The sequence below is a fragment of the Maniola hyperantus genome, chromosome 5 (assembly GCF_902806685.2).
Source record: "Maniola hyperantus chromosome 5, iAphHyp1.2, whole genome shotgun sequence".
Classification (NCBI taxonomy): domain Eukaryota; kingdom Metazoa; phylum Arthropoda; class Insecta; order Lepidoptera; family Nymphalidae; genus Maniola; species Maniola hyperantus.
The window spans coordinates 8,618,078-8,638,507 of NC_048540.1; the positions used below are offsets into that span (position 1 = coordinate 8,618,078).

Consider the following 20,430-nt stretch of genomic DNA (forward strand, 5'->3'; position numbering starts at 1 on the left):
TTGGCTGACATTGACAGAGTTTTATGAGCAGGAAATCGGTTAGTTTAATTTTTAATTTTCAGATGTTTATTGAGATAATACTTTCAGCTGCTGGATAAAGATGCCAAGACGCGACTGGGCGGGCCAGAGTGTATGCACGGCGACATCAGAGATCAGAAGTTCTTTGAGCAAATTCACTGGGATAGACTGGAGAGAAGGGAGCTAGAGGCGCCATTCAAACCTCGTGTGGTGAGTGTGAAAAGGTTTTAGCAGTTTCTGACTATTCTAACCTTAATTACGCATGGGCCGTGAACGCGTCGCGCGAGACGTCATATTATGGCCACGTCTTTGCCCTCACCCGCTAGATCTGAAGATTTTAAATATTTGTTCTTCATATACGTACCTAGAACCACGAAAGCTAACGGAACTCAGTGCGTACTTAGTAGTAGGTACCTACGCACGCTGAATTTTTCTTCGGAGTCTTGTCCGCGCAGATATTATGATTATGAAGCATCCTTGACAAATCAAATACCTATTAAGAATTCCTTACATGAATTTCCTCTAATGGACTAAGAGCCAGTGCGTGCCAGACCTTCGTTATTTTATAAAAGCCTAATTTTTTTTTCTGCCTATTGTTCTCAACACTGGGAGGAACGCTTGTTTGGATCATGGTGACTGGCAGATAACAGATAATAAAGGTGTAAAAAGTCTTACAACAATACGCAGAGCAGCCTTTATAAAATAACGAAGGTCTGGCACGGCACGCGCTGGCTATTATTATTAGTCATACCTAGTTGCTATTATAATTATTACCTATACTGATTTATTTTCAATAATCATCTTGTTAGAATTCTGGTAGATACCTAATCAATATAAATGATCCTAAGCAAAACGTTGAACTTAGGTACATATTATTGTTACAGAGGCATCCAATGGACACGCAGTACTTCGACCGAGCGTTCACCGGCGAGCGGCCGCGCCTCACTGCAGTCGAACCACAAGTCCTTCGCTCTATGGACCAGGAACCCTTCAGAGGGTTTTCCTATACAAATCCGAATGCTACTGACCGCTAAAATACACCTCAAAATCATTCATATTGGTTTGGATCTATAATTGACACCGTGGCGTACGGTCAGGATGAAATATTGTACGTTGTACGAAATGACAGAAGACAGGTCGGATTTGGTTTTGTGTCGCTGTTCGCGAACTACCGCTAGACTTTGTAACAAAGCTGCAAAGTGGATTGATTGTTAATCAATCAATTTTTAGAGAATTTAGGATATTTCAAGGGCACAACTTGTTTAAATTCGACAAATAATGACTTTACTTAATGCCCAAAATGAATGTAATAAAACTCGTACATATCAATAAATTATACAGTGTATATTGTGTCTGGTACACACTATGATCGTAAGCGAAAATATAATATTATTAGTGTTTATTTAATATTTATGATGTATCTAATAATGATGGAAACAGACATCGAAATGGTTTTACTCAGATGTATCTTTTCTGTAGAAAATAAATGTGTAAACCCAAAGGTTATGTGTTTTTTTTCAATATAACTACCTACCTACGGCTATTAGGCATAAATATTGTGTCACAACCATTTTCAGAGCTATAAAGTTGTTAGAATAGCTATAGAAAGTTTGTTTTACCGATACATACATTACATACCATACTGAAAATAAGCTGTCTGTGAAAAATTCTGTTTTGTACGCGACAGGTCGAGATAGCAATCGAGAACGGAACGCTCTGCACACCGGCATAGCCTCCACGCTAACCCGGTGCTGGCAAGCGCGGGTGTGCAGGGCATCCCCCCGCCTCATAGCCCAATTGCCGTCTCAACCTGTCGCGGACTATACATGATCTAACGACCGAAATTGATAAAATGAATCAGTTTATCTGTAATCTGTCGATAAGTTACGTAGTTACGTAGCTCAACGTTGTTATTGCTCAAAAGATATTATATATTTTTAACAAATAACAAGGTTGCTAAGCAAATTATCAACAGATTACAGATAAGTAGGATTGAAAATATATATTAAAATTAAAAAAAACGTACAAAATATATTGGCTCTAAACCTACAGTAGGTATCCGGCAGGAAATATTGTACATCGACCTTTACATATTTTCGGCTTCGTAGAGCGTTATCTCCATGAATGTTATCTCTGTCACTCATACCTATGTGAACGTATAGTCGGTCTCAACGTCAGAGACAACGCTCTGCGAACTCTTTCTAAAGGTCCATGTACAATATTTCTTGCCAGCTACTGTACTATGATTTGGTATAGATTCAACTTATTAATTACTTAGTTAATTACAATATCACACACATGAGATCGCTGATACCGTAGATTTTTTGTCATAATAACAAAAGTTCATATACATTGAACGTCGTTGACACAAACAGATGATGTCCTGTAATGTCTTCGTATATGTCAAGTGAAGTTATACTAAGGCTTGATTCTGATTGGTTGGTTTTGCACAAGTAATCTTTTAAATTCAGCCTTAGTTCAGGAAGGTCTGCCTCGGATGGTTCCATAAATTTTATAGTAAGATAAATATTAATCTGTAAACAAAAAACCGGTCAAGTGCGAGTCAGACTCCTGCAGCGAGGGTTATTTTTTTCGACTCGGGTAATTTTTTTCGACATTTTACACGATAAATTAAAAACTTTCTATGCATAAAAATAAACAAAAATTTTAGAATATACAGTTAAAGCCCTTTCATATGATACTCCACTTGGTATAGTTATCTTACTTTGAAAATTGAAACACATTTTAATTTTTTTTAATGTAACCACAAATACACAGTTTTCGGATTTTTTCTTTACTTGTGCTATAAGACCTTTATAAGACCTACTAACCTGCCAACTTTCATGATTCTAGGTCAACGGGAAGTACCCTATAGGTTTTCTTGACAGACACGACTGACGGACAGACAGACAATGAAGCGATCCTATAAGGGATCCTTTTTTCCTTTTGAGGTATGGAACCCTAAAAAACATTGTTAGTATGTAGAATTTGTTTACTTAACTAAAACCAATGAAACTTTGAAAACACTAGGAACGTCCGGTCCAGTTAGCACTTTGATAAAAAGATATTTGGTTTTAGATATTTTTCGAGTAAGTCAAAATTCACAATTAAACTACAATTTTCTCTTATTTAAGTATCCTTGCTCGCATGTCCCCGTTATAATCAGCACGCTTAACATGCACACGAGAAAACTTTGTTTAACCGATTTATATGAAAGGTACAGAGATATGCTTACTTCCAGAATGGGTCAAGTTTTTATACCAGAAAATCAAAAAGTTCCCACGGACTTTTAAAAACCTAAATCCACACGGGCAGTCGCGGGCATCAACAAGTAAAAAATATTACTTACCTTTCCATCTACAAACCCTAGGATCAACATATATCCATGTTGTAAAATACATGTGACCCCATATCGAGCGGTTGTTACAGAGTGATTATGCTTGCGTTCGTGAACTGCAACGTATTGACCAAAGTCTGACTTTGGAGCTTAAAAAAAACAATTACACATTTAAAAACAAATCCTATTACAAACTTGGGAGATAAGGGAAGGTATTTTACGATCGTGTTGTTGCTTGCCACCGCGCTGTGCCGAAAGATAAAATTAGCTTAAGTTTGTTACAATAATTTCTCATTTGTATATCTGATTTCTTTTGAGAATAAAATTCTTTAACCACATTTTTAAAAAAAACCTACTTAATCCACACGGACGAAGTCGCAGAAAAAGCTAGCTCATAAATCTAACTACTAAAACTGACTGACTGACTGATCTATCAACGCACAGCTCAAACTACTAGATCAGAATATCAGAATTAAATACAACAAGACATCCATTAGGAAAGGATTTTTGAAAATTCAACCCCTAAAGGGGGTATAGGGGGTTTGAAATTTGTGTAGTCCACGCGGATGAAGTCGTGAACATATGCTAGTATTTATATTAAAAAATATTTTACCTGCAAGTAGTAAACTGTACGGATGAAATATACATGGCTTCCATTTCTGATACAGTTTCGGTATATTAAAATGAAAGACATTGACAAGCATTTTGCATTCCGTATCAAGAATTAAGACGGTACCACTTTTTAATAGAATATACACATTTTTCTTGAAAATATGTAAACTACAAAATGGATGGATTCCGTGATATTTTGCCATAGCCTTGGTTTCCCAACCAATTTCTTTGGCTGTGTGCATCCACAGAACTTTATTGCTATATTCGTAGCAAGAATCCAAATGGACTCTGAAAAATATACAAACATAAACTATACTCCACAATATAGCTGACACTAGATGATGCCCGCGTGGATTTAAGTTTTTTAAAATCCCGTGGCAACTCTTTGATTTTTCAGGATAAAAATTAGCCTATGTCCTTCCCCGGGATGCAAGCTATCTCAGTATCAAATTTCGTCTAAATCGGTTGAAGCAGCTAACAGCTAGCAGACAGACAGAGAGACAGACAAACAGACACACTTTCGCATTTATAATATTAGTATGGATTTCAAATTAACATTTGGAAATTCTAATTCTTTCTGACACCTCTTTATTGGCACACTAACTTTTGCCAGCGACTTCGTCAGCGATACTTATTTATAGCGTAAAGCACTCGGGTATAATGTAATGTGGCTATTTATCAGTAAAAGAATTTTTTGAAATCAGCTGATTTCCTTTCTCTAAATCTAGGTAGGTACTCATCTGAATGAGTAGATTTGGAAACTACCTATAGAGGTAAAGTGTATATTATATATACATCTAAATATATAAAAGGAAAAGGTGACCGACTGACTGACTAAATGATCTATCAAAGCACAGCTCAAACTACTGGATGGATTTATTTTCAGTTCTTTGAGTATGGAGATGTTTGTATGAAATGTGGTCAGGTTTATTCTTAAGAGGTGTCTTCATTTTGCTTTACTCCTTTTACTCATTATACCTACAACTTATACAATTTGCTTGAGCAAAATACTTACTTAAATGAATCTATATCCTCCAATATAATTTTCTTCACTTTTTCAGAGTCAACATAATTGGTATACAATTTATTGGTGAGAGTCAGTACAGGTACCTTTCCCTCCGATGCCATTGACAGTTCAACAATCATTGATGATGTTTCTTCATATCTGATACCTATAATTTTATATAAGTAAAATATCAAATACATATTATATTATTTTTTAAATTTTAAATAGAACAGATGGGAATAGCATCAAGACTGTAGTAAGCGTAAGAAATGAAACAAGTCTTTTTAGGACTACGAACCCAGGTCTCTGCAGCAATTTTAAGACTATTTACTACTAGCTGATGCCCGCGACTTAGTCCGCGTGGATTTAAGATTTGAAAATCCTGTGGGAACTCTTTGATTTTCCGGGATTAAAATTAGCTTATGTCCTTCCCCGGGATGCAAGCTATCACTGTACCAAATTTGGTCAAAATCGGTTGAACGGGATGGGCTGTGAAAGGCTAGCAGACAGACAGACACACTTTCGCATTTATAATATTAGTATGGATTTTAAATAATGACTAGGTGTTTAACAGCCAACACTTACATGATTTGTCTATTACTTTTATATTTTCAAAATTAGCTATATTAAAGTATGTTACAGCAATATTAGTCACTACTATGAGATTATCTGAAACAAAAATGTCACAAATTATTTGAATAAGTTTGTAGGTAAGTTTTATTGAGTTGGTATAAATTTATTCTCATTACTCATCAAATAGCATACCTTTATGTACATATATATTTTTAATACTACTACTATCTTTGTAGCAATGTCGCAAATTCACATTCATATTATTACTAACATAAAACCATTGCTGTGCAGTAAGAAATTGCTCTCGCCATCCCAAGTTAGTCTTTTCTGTGAATGTAACACCTTCATCATCTATGGCATTTTGAACCATTACCCTCCATAGGTTAGCATGCTGTTAATATAAAAATAACACTGAATGTCCTGCTGACTGAACTGACCTAACAATGGATAATCGTAGACCCAATAATATTAGTTTGCAAGAAAATACTAAATGCAAGTGTTTCAGCCTGTTTGTTATCTTTTCACAGCCTATCCGTTTTAATTAACTTTGAAGAAATTTGGGTATAAAGATAATTTGCATCCCAGATGTGAATATAGGGTACTTTTTATCCATACAAATCAAATAGTTCCCACATGATTTTTAAAACCTAATTCCACACCACACAAATGAACTCGTGGACATCATTTTGATGCAGAGTTAGCTGGCATCTCGAAACTGACATAGTCTTCCTTTTATCCCAGAAAATAGAAGTTTCCATAGGAATTTTTAATCTCAATTCTCAATCAACACAGATGAACTTGTGGGTAATATCTAGTTAATAGTATAGTACCTATAGATAGTCTACCAATCCGCACATGGCCAGCGAGTAGACTATGGCCAAAAAATGGCCTTCCCACTCTGTGAGGAGACCCGTGCTCTGCAGTGAGCCGGCGATGTGTTGATCATGATGATCATGATCTTGACCAATAATTAATAACTAAGAAAGACTAGGTAAGTACCTACTATACTGGTATAATACATACCTCACAATAGTATACAACAATATTTCGCCAATAAATATTTACATTCATACAATTCAATAATGATTTTATGTCTAATTGTTTGAACACTACGAGAAGGACGTCAGCTGGGCAGAATGCCCAAATGGACTTGCACTTGTGAGCCTTATTCAGCGACATAATATTTTTATGTTTACGCTTACTCTCTCGTTAGAGTATTCCTTGCATAATTTACTCAACATTCAACAAACAGTAAAACTTTAAAAATTGACTTGTAAATGTTTAGTCCAAATTACTGTCCAATAATTTTTATCTTGTTGTTGTTTCTTGCTTTGCTTTTGCCACGCATTTTTACTATGAATTTTAATCTTATTAAAAAAAGTATATACATAAATGCATAAATATATATATATTTTTTTTACGGCCCTGGATATCAGTCTTTTAAGGTCTAAAAGTATATAATCTGAAAAAATCTGAATCACTACCAAATAATCACTACGTTTAAAGAGACGAAAAATAATTTTTATTACCGAATATATTATGTATACAAGAGATAGTATAGTAATAATACTTTTTCGGGTCGGTGCCAATTAGGTGCCATTGTGGAGTCTCATAAAAATAAGAAGTCTAGACGATTCGCGCCGCTAAAGGCAATTTAACATATAAAACAATTTGATGAACATATTGATGTTTAAAATAAAAAACAGAAACACAGATTTTTTTTATTTTATCTGCTAGCTGACCCAGCGAACTTCGTACCGCCCGTGGACTGAGTACAAAAGCTAGACGAAGGAACGTTTGCTTTCTCATTCACACTAAACAGAGAGCACAGATAAAGTTACTAATGTGATAAACAGAGACGCAGCTAACCTATTTTTTGTCCCTTATCGTGTATCTGGTTTTTTTCAAGAATACATACAAGGAATGCAACTTTAATTGCAAAACAAACATTGTAATAAATTGTCATGCTATTCATCGTTACGTCGTGCTACCGCTATCTCATACGCGGTTACACAGTACTTCAATCTATCTTTATTACTCTATCAACGAGTATAAAGTAATGTGTGGCTTCGCCTGCTTGGCCATGGCCACAGAGTACATGGCCATGCACAGATATGTCCAGATATGCAACTAGCGTGGCCCCCTCAGTCCCTCTCGCTCAAGCAGATTTTCTTACTTGTGAAATGTCATTCCTTCTACACTTGTCAAATACTCACGTACAAATACATTTTGACAAACAAAAAAAAGTGGGCACGATGATAAGGACAAAGCATATGTTTGCGGATAACTGTGTAGACGGCTTCTTCGCAATCATACGGAAAAGGATCGCCTCAATTAAAAGTAGGTTGGAGAGAAGTCCTAACATTATCCTGAAGGTGATAGCAGACAGACAGGACAGCGCTCTCAAGGCGCACTGGATGTCTGCATTAGTTAATAAGTATATTAATTATATTAACTAACATAGAATAAGTTTCTTACTAACATACATTATATTATAATATAGTTACTAACATAGATTAAGATGGTTACTAACATAATATTGTGGGCCTTGATGTCTGTGAAATAAAGATTATTTATAATCATTTTGTCACGTTCTAACAAGAGCTTAAATGCATTTAGCTATCTCGCTCTAACAGTAAGTATCACAATAGGGCTACTTCTAACAGTCCTTATTCTGAGGCTAAAATGCATTTAGCTATCTCGCTCTAACAGTAAGTGTCATAATAGGGCTACTTCTAGCAGTCCTTATTCTGAGTGGCCATGGCCTCAGCCTCGCACTGTGCTCGCATCAGCCAATGCCAACGTCACATTGACAGTTTGGTTTCACTGTGGTTCACAGAGTACTTTTTGCTGTGGTTTCACTATTTCGTCGGTGGTTTCACAGAAGAGAAAAATCCGAGGAAATTTAAATAAAATGATTTGAAATCAAGATATAAAAAACTAAAAAGTATAACTTTGAAGCTTTTGTACAAAAATTGTTAAAGTATACCTAATATTTATATACTTGTACTTCGAATTTGTACCTACCACAAAAACAAATATTTTAGGCCCATTTATAATTAAACATGGTAAGCATTTCTTAAAATTGGTTTTCCTTTTCTCTAATATATTGCTAAATTCCCTCCACACCTCCCATTGCAACTTCATTCGGGTCCCCACTAGAGTTCAACATGAGTATATTCAAGAGGTGGATCAACAAATTCCTTAGCCAGCATTGGTGGTTTCTCTCCTGCTGCAATTGTTCATGGGCAGCAGTAATCACTTAAAATCAGGTAGCTGGCCTGCGCGTTTGCTGGCTAGTTAATTAAATAAAAAAAATGTTCTTATTTTTCTTGTTTTACCAATAATATTAAAATTTAGGGCCATAAAAGCCTGTTTTGTATTTCCTAAGTTGACATGAAACCTTGTCATAAATTAACATTAGTTCAATAACTTAGGTTTTTGTGAATTTAACCAGCATACCTCTTACTTCATAGCAGCTTGTTTTTGCTTATCTATATTAATATTATAAAGAGGCAAAGTTTGTAAGTTTGTTTGGAACTACTGAACCGATTTTTAAAATTCTTTTACCAGTAGAAAGCTATATTATTCCTGAGTGACATAGGTATATTTTATTTTCAAACAAAATTGAGATCCCTGTGAAAATTATAATAAGTGATCCGATCACTGGTTCTAGAAACTTTTTAAAATGCAATTTCTCTCCACAACATTCATTAAAATTGATTAAAGATTGATCATTGTTAAAAAATCAAAAATCTATGCCAAAATATTTGCAGAACAGAAAAAAAGCTAGTTTGAAGTACTTTTCTTGCTTTTAATATAACAGCAATACAAGTACTTCATTTAATTTCATATTTTGAAGTGAATTATTTTTCTTGCAGGCAAGAAATGCAGAGAAGGCAATGTAAGTTGTTATTATGTGAATATAAAATTAATCATATTATTTCACTTAGTTTAGTTTTAATTGAAAGAAAAGTATTTTGATTTACTTTGTTTGCAAACTATTAAATTAATTCCAGGTTCATTGACACTCTAGATGCCTTAGAAAGATTCTTTATTTGTTCAACTTGGGAATTATGTTATAAAATTATAAATTTTAAAAAGGTCTGGTAGGGTACTACCTTAACTGAATACTAGCTACCTATTCAGTTAAATAAACTGGCATAACCCCTTCAGGTTAGCACACTATCATTTTAGATTGTTATGTTGTGCTAAGCCAATGGGGTAGGTGTGTTCTGCACTACTTTCGCAATCGCTTCGTTCATACATTTTTAGTGTACGATTAGTGAAATCTCACGCTAGCCATACACAATTAAGTTTACCGTCAAGCAAACTTGATTATGCATGGCTAGAATTAAATCTACAATCAAATTAGCTAAGACAGGCCTGTTTGTAGATGCCCTCAGGATGCTACTGCGACTAGCTCAAACCATGCGCACCAGGGTTGTGCATTATTTGCACAAATAAGTGTAGAAGGGTGTACACATAGGTTGTCTCAGTCTAAAGGTTTGCCATGACATGTTCACAATATTGACAGCACACTATTTTAGGACAACATTAGCAAGATGGCGTGCAGCACAAGTTCAAGAAGCTGGTGGGCAACGGGAACGCCGGCCGTACCTGGCATCAGAGTGCAACGATCTGCCACAAGCTGAAAAATGGAGGCTCCAAATTGTTAGAGAGATCGCGAAAAAAGTTGCACAGATTCAAAATGGTAAGATATTCAAATTATATGTACATAATTCCAGATATGAAATTTAAAAAAAGTAAGTAAGTACCTATTTTAAATTTTGATATAAGAATCTATTAGGCTATGGTGAAAAATAATCGTTCATTAACATTCAAAATTATGTGAAGTCTCATTTTATAATATAAAAAACTGAAGCCCTTATTTCAATCAAAAATGGATAAGGAACAAACTGCACTTCCAAAACCATCACTATATGTAAGGGAACCAAGCTTACAATCTCAGAAGACTCTTCCGATATCTCCATTACCTAATGTGCCCCAAGAAGGGTTAGCAGGCTCACATACTCTAAAACTTCCGTCAATAGTGCCTAGTCAGGTACGCACGTCCCCATTTATTACAACGTCAGCATCGCCCGCCAAAAGTTCCAATCAAATATCTTTAAAAAGTCAAGAAAGCATTAAAATTAGGCCCCAAGAAAAATCGAGTATTACTGAAGAAACCAAGATAGCAGAAAAATGGTTACCTAATTCTAAAGAACAGATACATGATGTTAAAGTAAAAGATACAGTTGAAGACAATTTATCTACAAACATAGTTGACATAAACACTCCTGTTTTGCAAAGCAACATAGATAAGATTGCAAATATGAGCAAAGTATTAACTAATGAAGCGAATTCTTTAAGAGAATCCATTAAGTCTCTGTCTGAAGATATTGTTCGTACAAAACAGGAATTATGTATTGTAAAAGAAGAAAATGTTAACTTTCCATATCACCTTTTTCTTATTGAAATTATAGTTAATAAAATTTTCATGAAATGTGACTGCTGTGAATTGGAATGCAATAGCCTAGTTATAACAGCAACATTTTTGGGAAAACAGCCAATAACCTTATATGATCCTTCATATGAAAAAATTGATGATTTTAACCATATAAATGTTGGAAAATCAGCACTCTTTGCAATGACATATGATAAAATATGCAGCATTAAGGAATTTACTATGAATTTACAAATAAATAAACAACCTCCTTGCTCGAATTGTGTTACAAAAATTGCCGAGTCTAAAATTGACTACACACAAGAATTTTTAGAACTTCGAGAAGAACTATGTAAGAAATGGACAGAAGAACAACCAAATGATAATATTATGTGTACGACATCCTCTCCTCTTGCTAAAAACATGTTTTATTTGTCATGCGGCGACATTAATCATAGTGAGTCGATAGGTATTATTGAGCTCACGACTAGGATGTCTTTTCTCGGTAAAGAAATCACTACTGCTTTTAGCACGCGATCCAAGCCCAAATGCACTACACTTTTGATGAAAGAGGATAATGGAATGACAATGTACTCGTGTCAAAATGTTGAAATGGATAGAGAGGGTAAAATTCTTTTAGATGAAAGTAGTTTAAATAATAAAAAGGAAATACTTAGGAGTCCTCATACAATGTCTGAAAGGCGATCCGAAAGCCCCACATCTCAATTCTCAAGTGGACGTGGGTCAGTAAAACAATACAGCACAAACTGTAAATACCATTATAACCAAGGTATAGTTTCTACTTCTCTTTAATAGTCTTTTGAAAGTTATATTTACTGATATTTATAAAGTCAGAATAACTAAGTTTATAAATTTTCAGACTATGGATCTAAATATGATGAAATATTCACAAAAATGAATGCTAATGAGTTAAAAATTAGAGTTCCAAAAACGACTAAGCTGGAACGAATAGGAAAATACGATAAAATACAAGATATGTGTACATGCGAGGATAATCCTCACAATACTGGTGATCAAATACAGTTCGAATTACCTCAAGACTTGTGTAATCCAGATAAAAGCCACACCTCATATACATCAAATTTGAAATATACATACAAAGGATACAACAAAATCGGTGAAAATAAGGAGAGAAAAATAATCAACGTCACTCCATCGAATTGTCCTATTCCGGTTAACATAGAGAAGCAAATTAATCATCACAAAGATGTTTTTATCCTTAAAATTGGCAAGAAACTCGAAACCAAGGATAAAAAAACTGATCTGGAAATTGAACTGATTACTCCTAAAGCTCCATGCGCTATTCCTATCGAAAACAGTCATATTTCCCAACAGTGTAGTTCAAGTACTTTAAAGGATAAGTCTTTGAAAGCTCATAAAAAGAAAAGCAAAAAAAAAGTAAACAAAAGTAAAACTAGTTTGGTTAGTAAAAAAGGCAAGAAATGTGGGGTAAAAAAATCTAAGAAAAATAACAAATAACAAGATATTTTTAATGAAATAATAATAACTAAACTAGATTTCGTAAACTTCCTTTTTATAGGTAAAATAACTGTTAGTACGTAAATAATCTCAATAATATTCTTCTACATAACAACCTTATCTCGAAACGACCTTAAAAGTTTTTTTATACACAGAGGAAGTACTGATATCCAAAGTAAGAAAGTTTTTCAGCTTTATAGACTATTTAATAATCGATTTATATTTCAAACATTTTTTGAGTTTTTTATGATTGATGATTTTATGAAGCTGCAATTTTATTTCAGCCGGTCTTGGAGAATTCAGAATAAGAGACTTAAATGATGAGATCAACAAGCTTATGCGGGAGAAACGTCACTGGGAAGTTCAAATAAAAGCACTCGGGGGGCCGGATCACGCACGCGTCGGACCCAAAATGTTGGATCAGGACGGGAAGGAGGTGCCAGGGAACAGAGGATACAAATACTTTGGAGCTGCCAAAGATTTACCAGGTATGATGAACTAGCTTATTAGTGACATCTGCTAAACATCTACTGACTAATCTGCTAATTGAGGTCTGGTACAATGTAGGTTTTTCAAACTGCCACCACCCGTCCAGTTTAACGCGTTAGCATCATCATATTATGGTATCATGTCATTAATCAAGCGTCTAATGTATGTATCATCGATTGAAAAAGAAAACCTGGGATGTCGGTAATTTTTATAGAATCGCGCTGCCTAGCCAAAGAAGGTTCACTATTTCTATGCTCCTGATCTCAAACGTCCGTGAAGAAGTCTGCTATAGTAGTAAAGAATAGGTGCGTGATTTTTCTTGAACTCATCCTATATCATTTATGGCCGTGCAGGGGTCCGGGAGCTGTTCTCGCAGGAGCCGCCGGCAGCGCCCCGGCGCACGCGCGCAGACCTCATGCGCGACGTGGACGCAGACTACTACGGGTACCGCGACGACGACGACGGCCTGCTGCTGCCGCTCGAGAGGGATGCCGAGCGAGACGGTAAGACCCGTACACTACATCATCGTCGAATCGTATACTACATCTGTAGCTAAGCGAAGGTCGAATAGGTGAAGGTCGAAGGATGACGGAGCGAGTCTTCTAGCGCAGCCCATTTATATAACTTGATCTTTAATCATTATTGACATGATCATCTAAGATTAATTCATACCCTATTTTTATTAGGAAATCTAGTAATTTTAAATTTTGTTTCAAATGAATAATAATGGAATTTTGAAAGGCATTCTGTATTCGTATGTTACGGATAATGAGCCACTTGAAAAGTGTAAAGTAGCCAATAATGCAGTTTATTAATGAAACAGTGGCCCGCAGATTAGTAGGCACAATAAAAATTGCAATATAAGATAATGTCAGTAAATTTAATGGTTCGGCGTTTTAATTATTCGGCCTTCGGGCGTGATGAAAAGTGGCAAAACATTTTTGACCAGATAATAGTGTAGTGGGTTAAACATTTCCATCGGGTGCGTCTCCCGTTGAGCTTTCCCATTGACGGTAATACCTATAATGGTAATGCTTGTAATTTATACTGCGACTATTCGCGACCGAGAAAACGCTTGTTTATTTCAATAATATTCTCGACTCAATATTATAATACTGCCTGCTTTGACAGTTATTTGTCTGAAAGATAAAGTTTCATTATGTATGTCTTATTGTGGCTGTTATGTTGAAATTTGAATTATTCAGTTTACGTACATATAATTTAAATAAAAACGTGCAATCTCAGTATTAGCATTGAAATGGGTAATGGGAATAGTGAGAGGCACCTTTTCCGTCTACCGACAGAGAACATCTACTCTAATTGAGGGTGAATTTTTTAATGTGTTTTTGAATGTTATTTCAACTAAAACTTAATGTTTTTCATTACTTTAGCAATAGCCAGAGCTGTTGACGAGTGGAAGAGAAATAAAGAAGAAAACAAAGATCAAGATGTGCCAGAAGAAGAAAATATATACCCTGAAGATGTAAGATTTTTTTTACTTTAACTGTTTAAATATATAAAGTCCCGCAAATTGCTATTGCGCTGGAACCATGTCTCATTAACATCGAAATGACGTCATTTTGACGTCATTTGACGTATATTTAAGTAAAAATGTACCATCAGCTTCACGCATCGGCGAAACTTCATTCTAGTGCTGACGTCACTAAAATGGCGGCCAGCACACGCATTAGCAATTGCGGGACTTATACATAATAATATTTTTAAATAGTAGATAAAATAGATTCATAGACTGGCCACCCTACCTGTGAAATTGTGAATTATGTTTTTTGTAAATCTAGTGGGAACTCTATGATTATCCGGGATAAAAAGTAGCCTATGTCACTCTCCAGGTCTTTATCTAACCCATGCAAAAAATCACATCAATCCGTTGCGACGTGATAAGGGTACTGATTATAATGTTATCCATGTTAATTTTGCACATCATAGCAGATTGTGGCTTGAAACTGTATTTTGTAAATAATTATATGATATGATAAGATTCTGATTTAAAAAGCTAGTGTTAAATTATATTTTGATGTCTTTCCAGCCTAACGACAAAAGAATAGAAGACGAAGATACCAGTGAACCCACAGTGACCTCCCACGTCGCTGTCCCATCCCAGAAGGACGTGGAAGAAGCGCTGCTCAGAAGAAAAAAGCAAGAACTTCTCGAAAGATACGGTTGCTTAGATGTGAAAATGGAAGACAGCTAACATTGACAATAAATATAATAACTACATAAGGTTATCATTTAACTTTATCTTATTTAACCCCCACCAAACTAGGACTTGCTTCTGACACAGAATCCATATCCATAGTAATATTATAAATGCGAAAGTGTGTCTGTCTGTTTTGCTATTTGCTGCATGAAGGAGAAATATAAAAACCTTGGTCACAGGAAATCCTCCCAATTGTGTAAGAAAAACGTATTCATCGTTGTCGTAGTCTTTAACAAATTCTGAAAAATGTAAACAGCGAATCCATCAATCTAAGGGCAGAATTTGCTGTCGATTACGATGAATATGTTTTTACACAACTGGTTGGGCAGGTTGATAAACTCTGTTGAATACCTACGGAGTACGGAGTAGTTATGGTTAAAGTATGATAATGTGGCTAATTCTGTACTAATCACTAAACTAAATTGACAGGTCTAAATTTAGAGGTATCCTTTTCTGCAGGCAGCATAATGAAAAGGATAGAAACACATTTAGATTACGGTAGCCGGCAGGAAATATTGTACATCGACCTTTAGAAAGATATTTTGGCTTCGTAGAGCGTTGTCTGTCACTCAACCCTATGTGACGTTTTGTCGGCCTTAACGACAGAGACAACGCTTTACGAAACCGCTATCTCTTTCTTAAGGTCGATGTACAATATTTCCTACCGGGTACTGTAGTTTAAGAGATTGTGTACAACAGAATTCGTCACTTTTGTCAATAGCAGGTAAATGTATAAAGAAAATACCATCCAAATATATGCCATTATCATTTATTATTTTTTAGAACATTTCGTTATTGACCAGACATAACATATTATACTAGTTATCAATATTCAAGCAAAAATATACACACAAATAAAATTTAAAATAACAGGTTCAGTAATACTTAGTTTGTAGGCCCCTAGCTAAAGCGTCTAAAACAAAATAATCTAGGAACAGTTGCACTGGCTCAACGATAAATAATAAGTTCACTAGAGGTATCCAAACTAAAACAATGTTTTCTGTATTTTAAATATGGAGAAATAGTCAAAACAAATCTTTCAAACATAAAAAATGCGAATTTTACAGCGGCCTATTACTCAAGCACAAGTCTGATTTGCTGATCAGCAGACTCAAAAGTTTTTTTAAAATATACTTAGTCATAATTATTATTTTGAAGAAATGTTCACACTGATATACTTACTGCGATTTTGTAGAATACACAAAACTATCGTAACTTCTCCATTCATCCAAATATTTCTGATCAAGGTGCAAATAAACTAGTATTGTTTAAAGTTGTGGTATGTTACAACCAGACAGTACTTACTGATGATTACAAGCAAATCTGTCTGGCGTGATGATCAACCGATCAGGGGTTCTATTGTAGTGTAAGTTTTCACGTCTATGTAAACAGTGCCTAAATCTGTCATTTAGTATGTGCGGAAAGTTTTGTGTCCCTTTCCCGTCCACACTAAATGACAGATTTCAAGTACAGTTAACGTTAACTTGAAAACTTACACTAGGGCCTCGGAGCGCGGTTCAAGCGTCTGCGTGCCACGAGTCACGACAGACTAGTAGCACGTCTTCATATTCAATGAGCCCAATCGCCTCCTTTTGCATTACGCTACATTACAAATTTACAACACAGTTTAGTTTGTCTGCACCTTCAGTTGTAGAGATGAGGATTAGAAACTATTTGAGTACCATAATCGGCAGCCGACGTAAATAATTGACACTACTTATTTTCCGTGGCCATTTCTACATTCAGGAATGTGTAAACTTAACATAACTACTACAAGACTTACATAATTAACAAAAAATATCGTTTATTGTTTTCTACCCATTTCCATTTCGCTCGTGTTACAGTATCATAAATAGGTAGGTATGTACTAAAATTCAATACATTATTTTTATCTAAACTGAATGAAAGATACGAGAATCTTATTATTACTCCACCATTTTATTAAATTCTGTTCATGTGTGATTTCCTACACTAATGCTTAAGCCAAAAATACAAACAAACATTCGTTTACCATGTAAGTACTATCTCAGACTTTGTCTACAAATAAGTTAAACTTTGTTCATTATAATAAAAATATAAAGTTTTTTTCTAACAAACATAGCCATAATGTAGAATAGAATTTGTAATTTTTTTAATATACATAATTAATGATAATAATAATAAATAATAATGTACCGTAGATACCTAATGAATTGCACTGCATAATATTCATGGATATATTCGCGTTTCAATTTAAATCAATCAGTACCCTTATTATAAATGCGAAAGTGTGTTTGTTTGTTGGTTTGTCCTTGAATCACGTCGCAACGGAGCAACGGATCGACGTGATTTTTTGCATGGGTATACTTAAAGATCTGGAGAGTGACATAGACTACTTTTTATTCAGGGAAATCATAAAGTTCCCACGGGATTTCCTTACTCCTCCTCTTCCTAGAACTCATTATAACGAATTTAATATTAAAGCGCTACTCACACAGAAATTATTCGGCATGAAACCCACACTCGGCATTGCATTGTACGTTTCCAACTCACCCTAAGACCATTTTCAATATCAAAAGCAAGTCCTGCATGACTAACGCTCTATACCACAATTTGGGCATTTTATTTAAATAATCGGTCAAAGTATGAAAATAAAAACTCTTTACACTTAATTACATCTAACTGCACCTAACTGAATGTCAACATACTCATAATATGGTGGCCTCTAGCGCATTGGTAGCACAAAGCCCGTATTCCGTATCCCGCAGGATCAATATAAGGAATCTATGGGATGCAAGTTACACAATATTATAATATTATAATGGAAGTATCAAACGTAGCAGTACTACTATTACAGCTTGATTAACATAAAACATTTCGAGACATAATTTTTTTTCAAGCAGGCAGAATAAGTTGTCCATTCACCATTCTAGAGATGATAACAAAAGACTGTTGATGTTGAAGTGCGACCAATCACGGCTCCAGCGCCAGAGCGTCACGAGTCACGACATACCCGTCTGCCGTCTATATATGCCTCCTGGCTGCTATCTATAATCTAAAAGGCGGTTAACTGCGTAAAGTAGTTTTTGCGTTATCGCCAAGAAACGTGGGAATTTACAAAAACAAATGTTTCTAAAATAATGTCAAGTAGGACCAAAGTTTTAGTATGGTTCCATGTAGCAAACTTTTTAAAAACATCAGTTTTTCTAAATTCCTATTTTTTTGTCGATAACTCTTTAACTATTTTTGCAGTTAACCGCTTTTTAGATATAGGACGGCAGCAGTTTGAATATCCTTACAGCACAGCACAACGAAGTAATGTGTTCGAGCCTCATAGCCGCTACATCATTTCAAATTTCTCTATGGCACAAACAGTTATGAGATTTTGACATTAAAAAATAAAAGGGTGCTTATTCTTTTACAATTTTTTACTCGCCGTATTTACTGGTAGAACATAACTATCACTGAACACTAAGCACAATAATCAAAGATTAAAAAATACTTATTGGAATGAAATTATTTTAATTGTAAGCGCCGCAATTCTAATTATTATTTTATTTCCTAAAGTGATTTAGAAAGAGAAAAAAGTAATTGCCAATTGGATTGATAATAATATCTAACTAACATCATGTAACAAAGCTATGAAGCATGCTTACATATAAGAACACTGTTCACCGCGTTTTATCGTAAAATATCCATTTTATTAATGTACTTATGAAATAAAGCGGTTGAAGGTTGACCCGGCTATTATAATTCTGCTAATATTTTATTGTATAATGCTGAAGACACATTATCGAGATGCCGCGAAAGTTCGCATTGTGGTGGTGTGGTCAAAAATGTCACAACGCGTTATATACGGGCGAATTCAAATAAGAATGTTTTAGATTGTAACATGTAGACGATTTTAACATTAAACTAAGTTTAAAGTGACTGTTGAGCATTGTGGGTAATTCTATTGTATAGAATCTCTAAACTAAATTGACGGCTCTAAATCTAGTACTACCCTTTTCCGCAGGGAGCATTCTGAAAGAGATAGCGCTTGATTTAGACCTGTCAATTTAGTTCAGATATTATTTATAACAGAATTAGCCAAATTGTCTATTTATTTGTTAACATTAAAAAATCAGAATCTTCTATCATTTTATTATGTTTGTTTACAAACGATGACATTCTTATTTAAATCTACTTCAGATTTACGCGCACCGGAGGGTTTGGTCACGATAAAGTTCGCTCGCGTAGCTAGACTTTACCGTTTCAAATTAGTAACAACGCAGAGTTACCAAGCAGAATTGAATAGTTAGTAGGTCGCTTAAGAGTTTATCCGTAACGCACTCCTAATAAACGTAATTTGATTCTCATTAAGATATTCAAACTCAACAAAATTTTGCTTTCTAAAAACTAAAATCTTGTGTCTGTGGTTTGCCAGATTTCCTTAAAAATGTGTAGTTTTGAAGTAACACGGGCTCAAAGGTTTACATACAAATCTCTGAGCCTATGTAACGGAACGAAATTACGGAAATTACACATACAGATATTTGCTTCTCTAGAAACAGGTTCTAACCAAAGTTCAAATTTTTTTTTACAGTATTTGATAGGTTAGTACCTATTCAAATGAGAACCAAACTGCGTTTGCTGGGGAACACGCTAGAGGAACTTCTCTTAATTTTTTTACAACTTGGTTCATTGCTGTTTGCTGACCGAATATGAAATTTACATCAAGATCGCGCGTGCTATATTCATACGACATAACATGCCCCCCCAGCATAAAGTATAGATGGTTATGATTGTAACTAGTTGCATGGAGATTACGACTGGAACAGGTTTTGTTGTTTCGCGTCGTTCTCGAAGTCGCTCCACGCGTTGTTCAACTCCATGAATATCATTTTCGCTAAGTTCTCGTTCGGGGTCCCCATTTGCTATAAAATAAACGATAAGTACTATAAATTAAATATCACTTGCTTTAACGGGGAAGGAAAATATTGTCGGAAACCCTTGATGCCTGAGAGTTCTCCATAAGGTTCTCAAAGTGTGTGAAGCCTGACAATGTCAATTTGGTGCCAACTCTCGACGGCTCCCACACCAGTGTGGTAGCTAGCACAGAAGGGCGCGGATATCACTGTAGTGTTACCTTGTCCGGATGTACGGCGAGACACGCTTTCCGGTAGCTGCGCTTGACGTCCGCGGCCGACACCAGCTGCGACATGTCTACGCGCGCCCAGCGACACTCCTCCCACACCACAGTGTGTAGCTAG

At 35.2% G+C, this 20,430-nt stretch overlaps 5 protein-coding genes across 9 annotated transcripts in view; 3 read left to right on the forward strand and 2 right to left on the reverse strand.

The window, feature by feature from the left end:
- Pkcdelta (Protein kinase C delta) overlaps nucleotides 1-1,524 on the forward strand; it is a 29,736-nt gene extending 28,212 nt beyond the window's left edge. For all 4 annotated transcript variants that reach the window (XM_034969083.2, XM_069498542.1, XM_034969082.2 and 1 more), the window contains 2 exons: nucleotides 88-228; nucleotides 903-1,524. In XM_034969083.2, the coding sequence (XP_034824974.1) occupies nucleotides 88-228; nucleotides 903-1,052 (291 nt within the window). In that variant the 3' untranslated portion in view covers nucleotides 1,053-1,524. The remainder of the gene's footprint in view (nucleotides 1-87; nucleotides 229-902) is intronic.
- Nucleotides 1,342-7,034, reverse strand: LOC117982541 (uncharacterized). Its single transcript, XM_069498544.1, has 7 exons — nucleotides 6,570-7,034; nucleotides 5,739-5,937; nucleotides 5,559-5,642; nucleotides 4,983-5,139; nucleotides 3,969-4,255; nucleotides 3,368-3,504; nucleotides 1,342-2,552 (listed from the first exon to the last, which is right to left on the reverse strand). Exons 1-7 carry the CDS (start codon nucleotides 6,723-6,725, stop codon nucleotides 2,346-2,348), a joined length of 1,227 nt encoding a protein of 408 aa, XP_069354645.1. The 5' UTR covers nucleotides 6,726-7,034; the 3' UTR covers nucleotides 1,342-2,345.
- A 1,380-nt stretch (nucleotides 7,035-8,414) lies between these two features.
- On the forward strand, nucleotides 8,415-15,227 carry LOC117982708 (pre-mRNA-splicing factor ISY1 homolog). The gene is made up of 7 exons (XM_034969089.2): nucleotides 8,415-8,614; nucleotides 9,428-9,450; nucleotides 10,097-10,260; nucleotides 12,777-12,980; nucleotides 13,335-13,484; nucleotides 14,373-14,464; nucleotides 15,029-15,227. The coding sequence occupies exons 1-7, from the start codon at nucleotides 8,612-8,614 to the stop codon at nucleotides 15,191-15,193; spliced, it is 801 nt and encodes a 266-aa protein (XP_034824980.1). The 5' UTR covers nucleotides 8,415-8,611; the 3' UTR covers nucleotides 15,194-15,227.
- LOC117982704 (uncharacterized) lies at nucleotides 10,298-12,698 on the forward strand. Its single transcript, XM_034969084.2, has 2 exons — nucleotides 10,298-11,782; nucleotides 11,873-12,698. Exons 1-2 carry the CDS (start codon nucleotides 10,450-10,452, stop codon nucleotides 12,490-12,492), a joined length of 1,953 nt encoding a protein of 650 aa, XP_034824975.1. The 5' UTR covers nucleotides 10,298-10,449; the 3' UTR covers nucleotides 12,493-12,698.
- A 725-nt stretch (nucleotides 15,228-15,952) lies between the features above and the next one.
- Nucleotides 15,953-20,430, reverse strand: part of aux (cyclin-G-associated kinase) — a 35,605-nt gene continuing 31,127 nt past the window's right edge. For both annotated transcript variants that reach the window (XM_069498578.1, XM_034969080.2), the window contains one exon: nucleotides 15,953-20,094. In XM_069498578.1, coding sequence (XP_069354679.1) covers nucleotides 19,984-20,094 — 111 coding nt within the window. In that variant the 3' untranslated portion in view covers nucleotides 15,953-19,983. The remainder of the gene's footprint in view (nucleotides 20,095-20,430) is intronic.

Excerpts from the sequence above, each read along its gene's own strand:
- LOC117982708 (XM_034969089.2), top strand. Across the intron at positions 10,261-12,776 it reads AGTTGCACAGATTCAAAATG|CCGGTCTTGGAGAATTCAGA; the intron begins GTAAGATATTCA and ends ATTTTATTTCAG. Across the intron at positions 14,465-15,028 it reads AAAATATATACCCTGAAGAT|CCTAACGACAAAAGAATAGA; the intron begins GTAAGATTTTTT and ends ATGTCTTTCCAG.
- LOC117982541 (XM_069498544.1), bottom strand. The coding sequence starts at position 6,725 with ATGTCGCTGAATAAGGCTCACAAGTGCAAGTCCATTTGGGCATTCTGC. Across the intron at positions 5,140-5,558 it reads AAAAGTAATAGACAAATCAT|GTATCAGATATGAAGAAACA; the intron begins GTAAGTGTTGGC and ends ATAAAATTATAG. Across the intron at positions 4,256-4,982 it reads GAGGATATAGATTCATTTAA|AGTCCATTTGGATTCTTGCT; the intron begins GTAAGTATTTTG and ends TATATTTTTCAG.
- LOC117982704 (XM_034969084.2), top strand. The coding sequence starts at position 10,450 with ATGGATAAGGAACAAACTGCACTTCCAAAACCATCACTATATGTAAGG. Across the intron at positions 11,783-11,872 it reads TAAATACCATTATAACCAAG|ACTATGGATCTAAATATGAT; the intron begins GTATAGTTTCTA and ends ATAAATTTTCAG.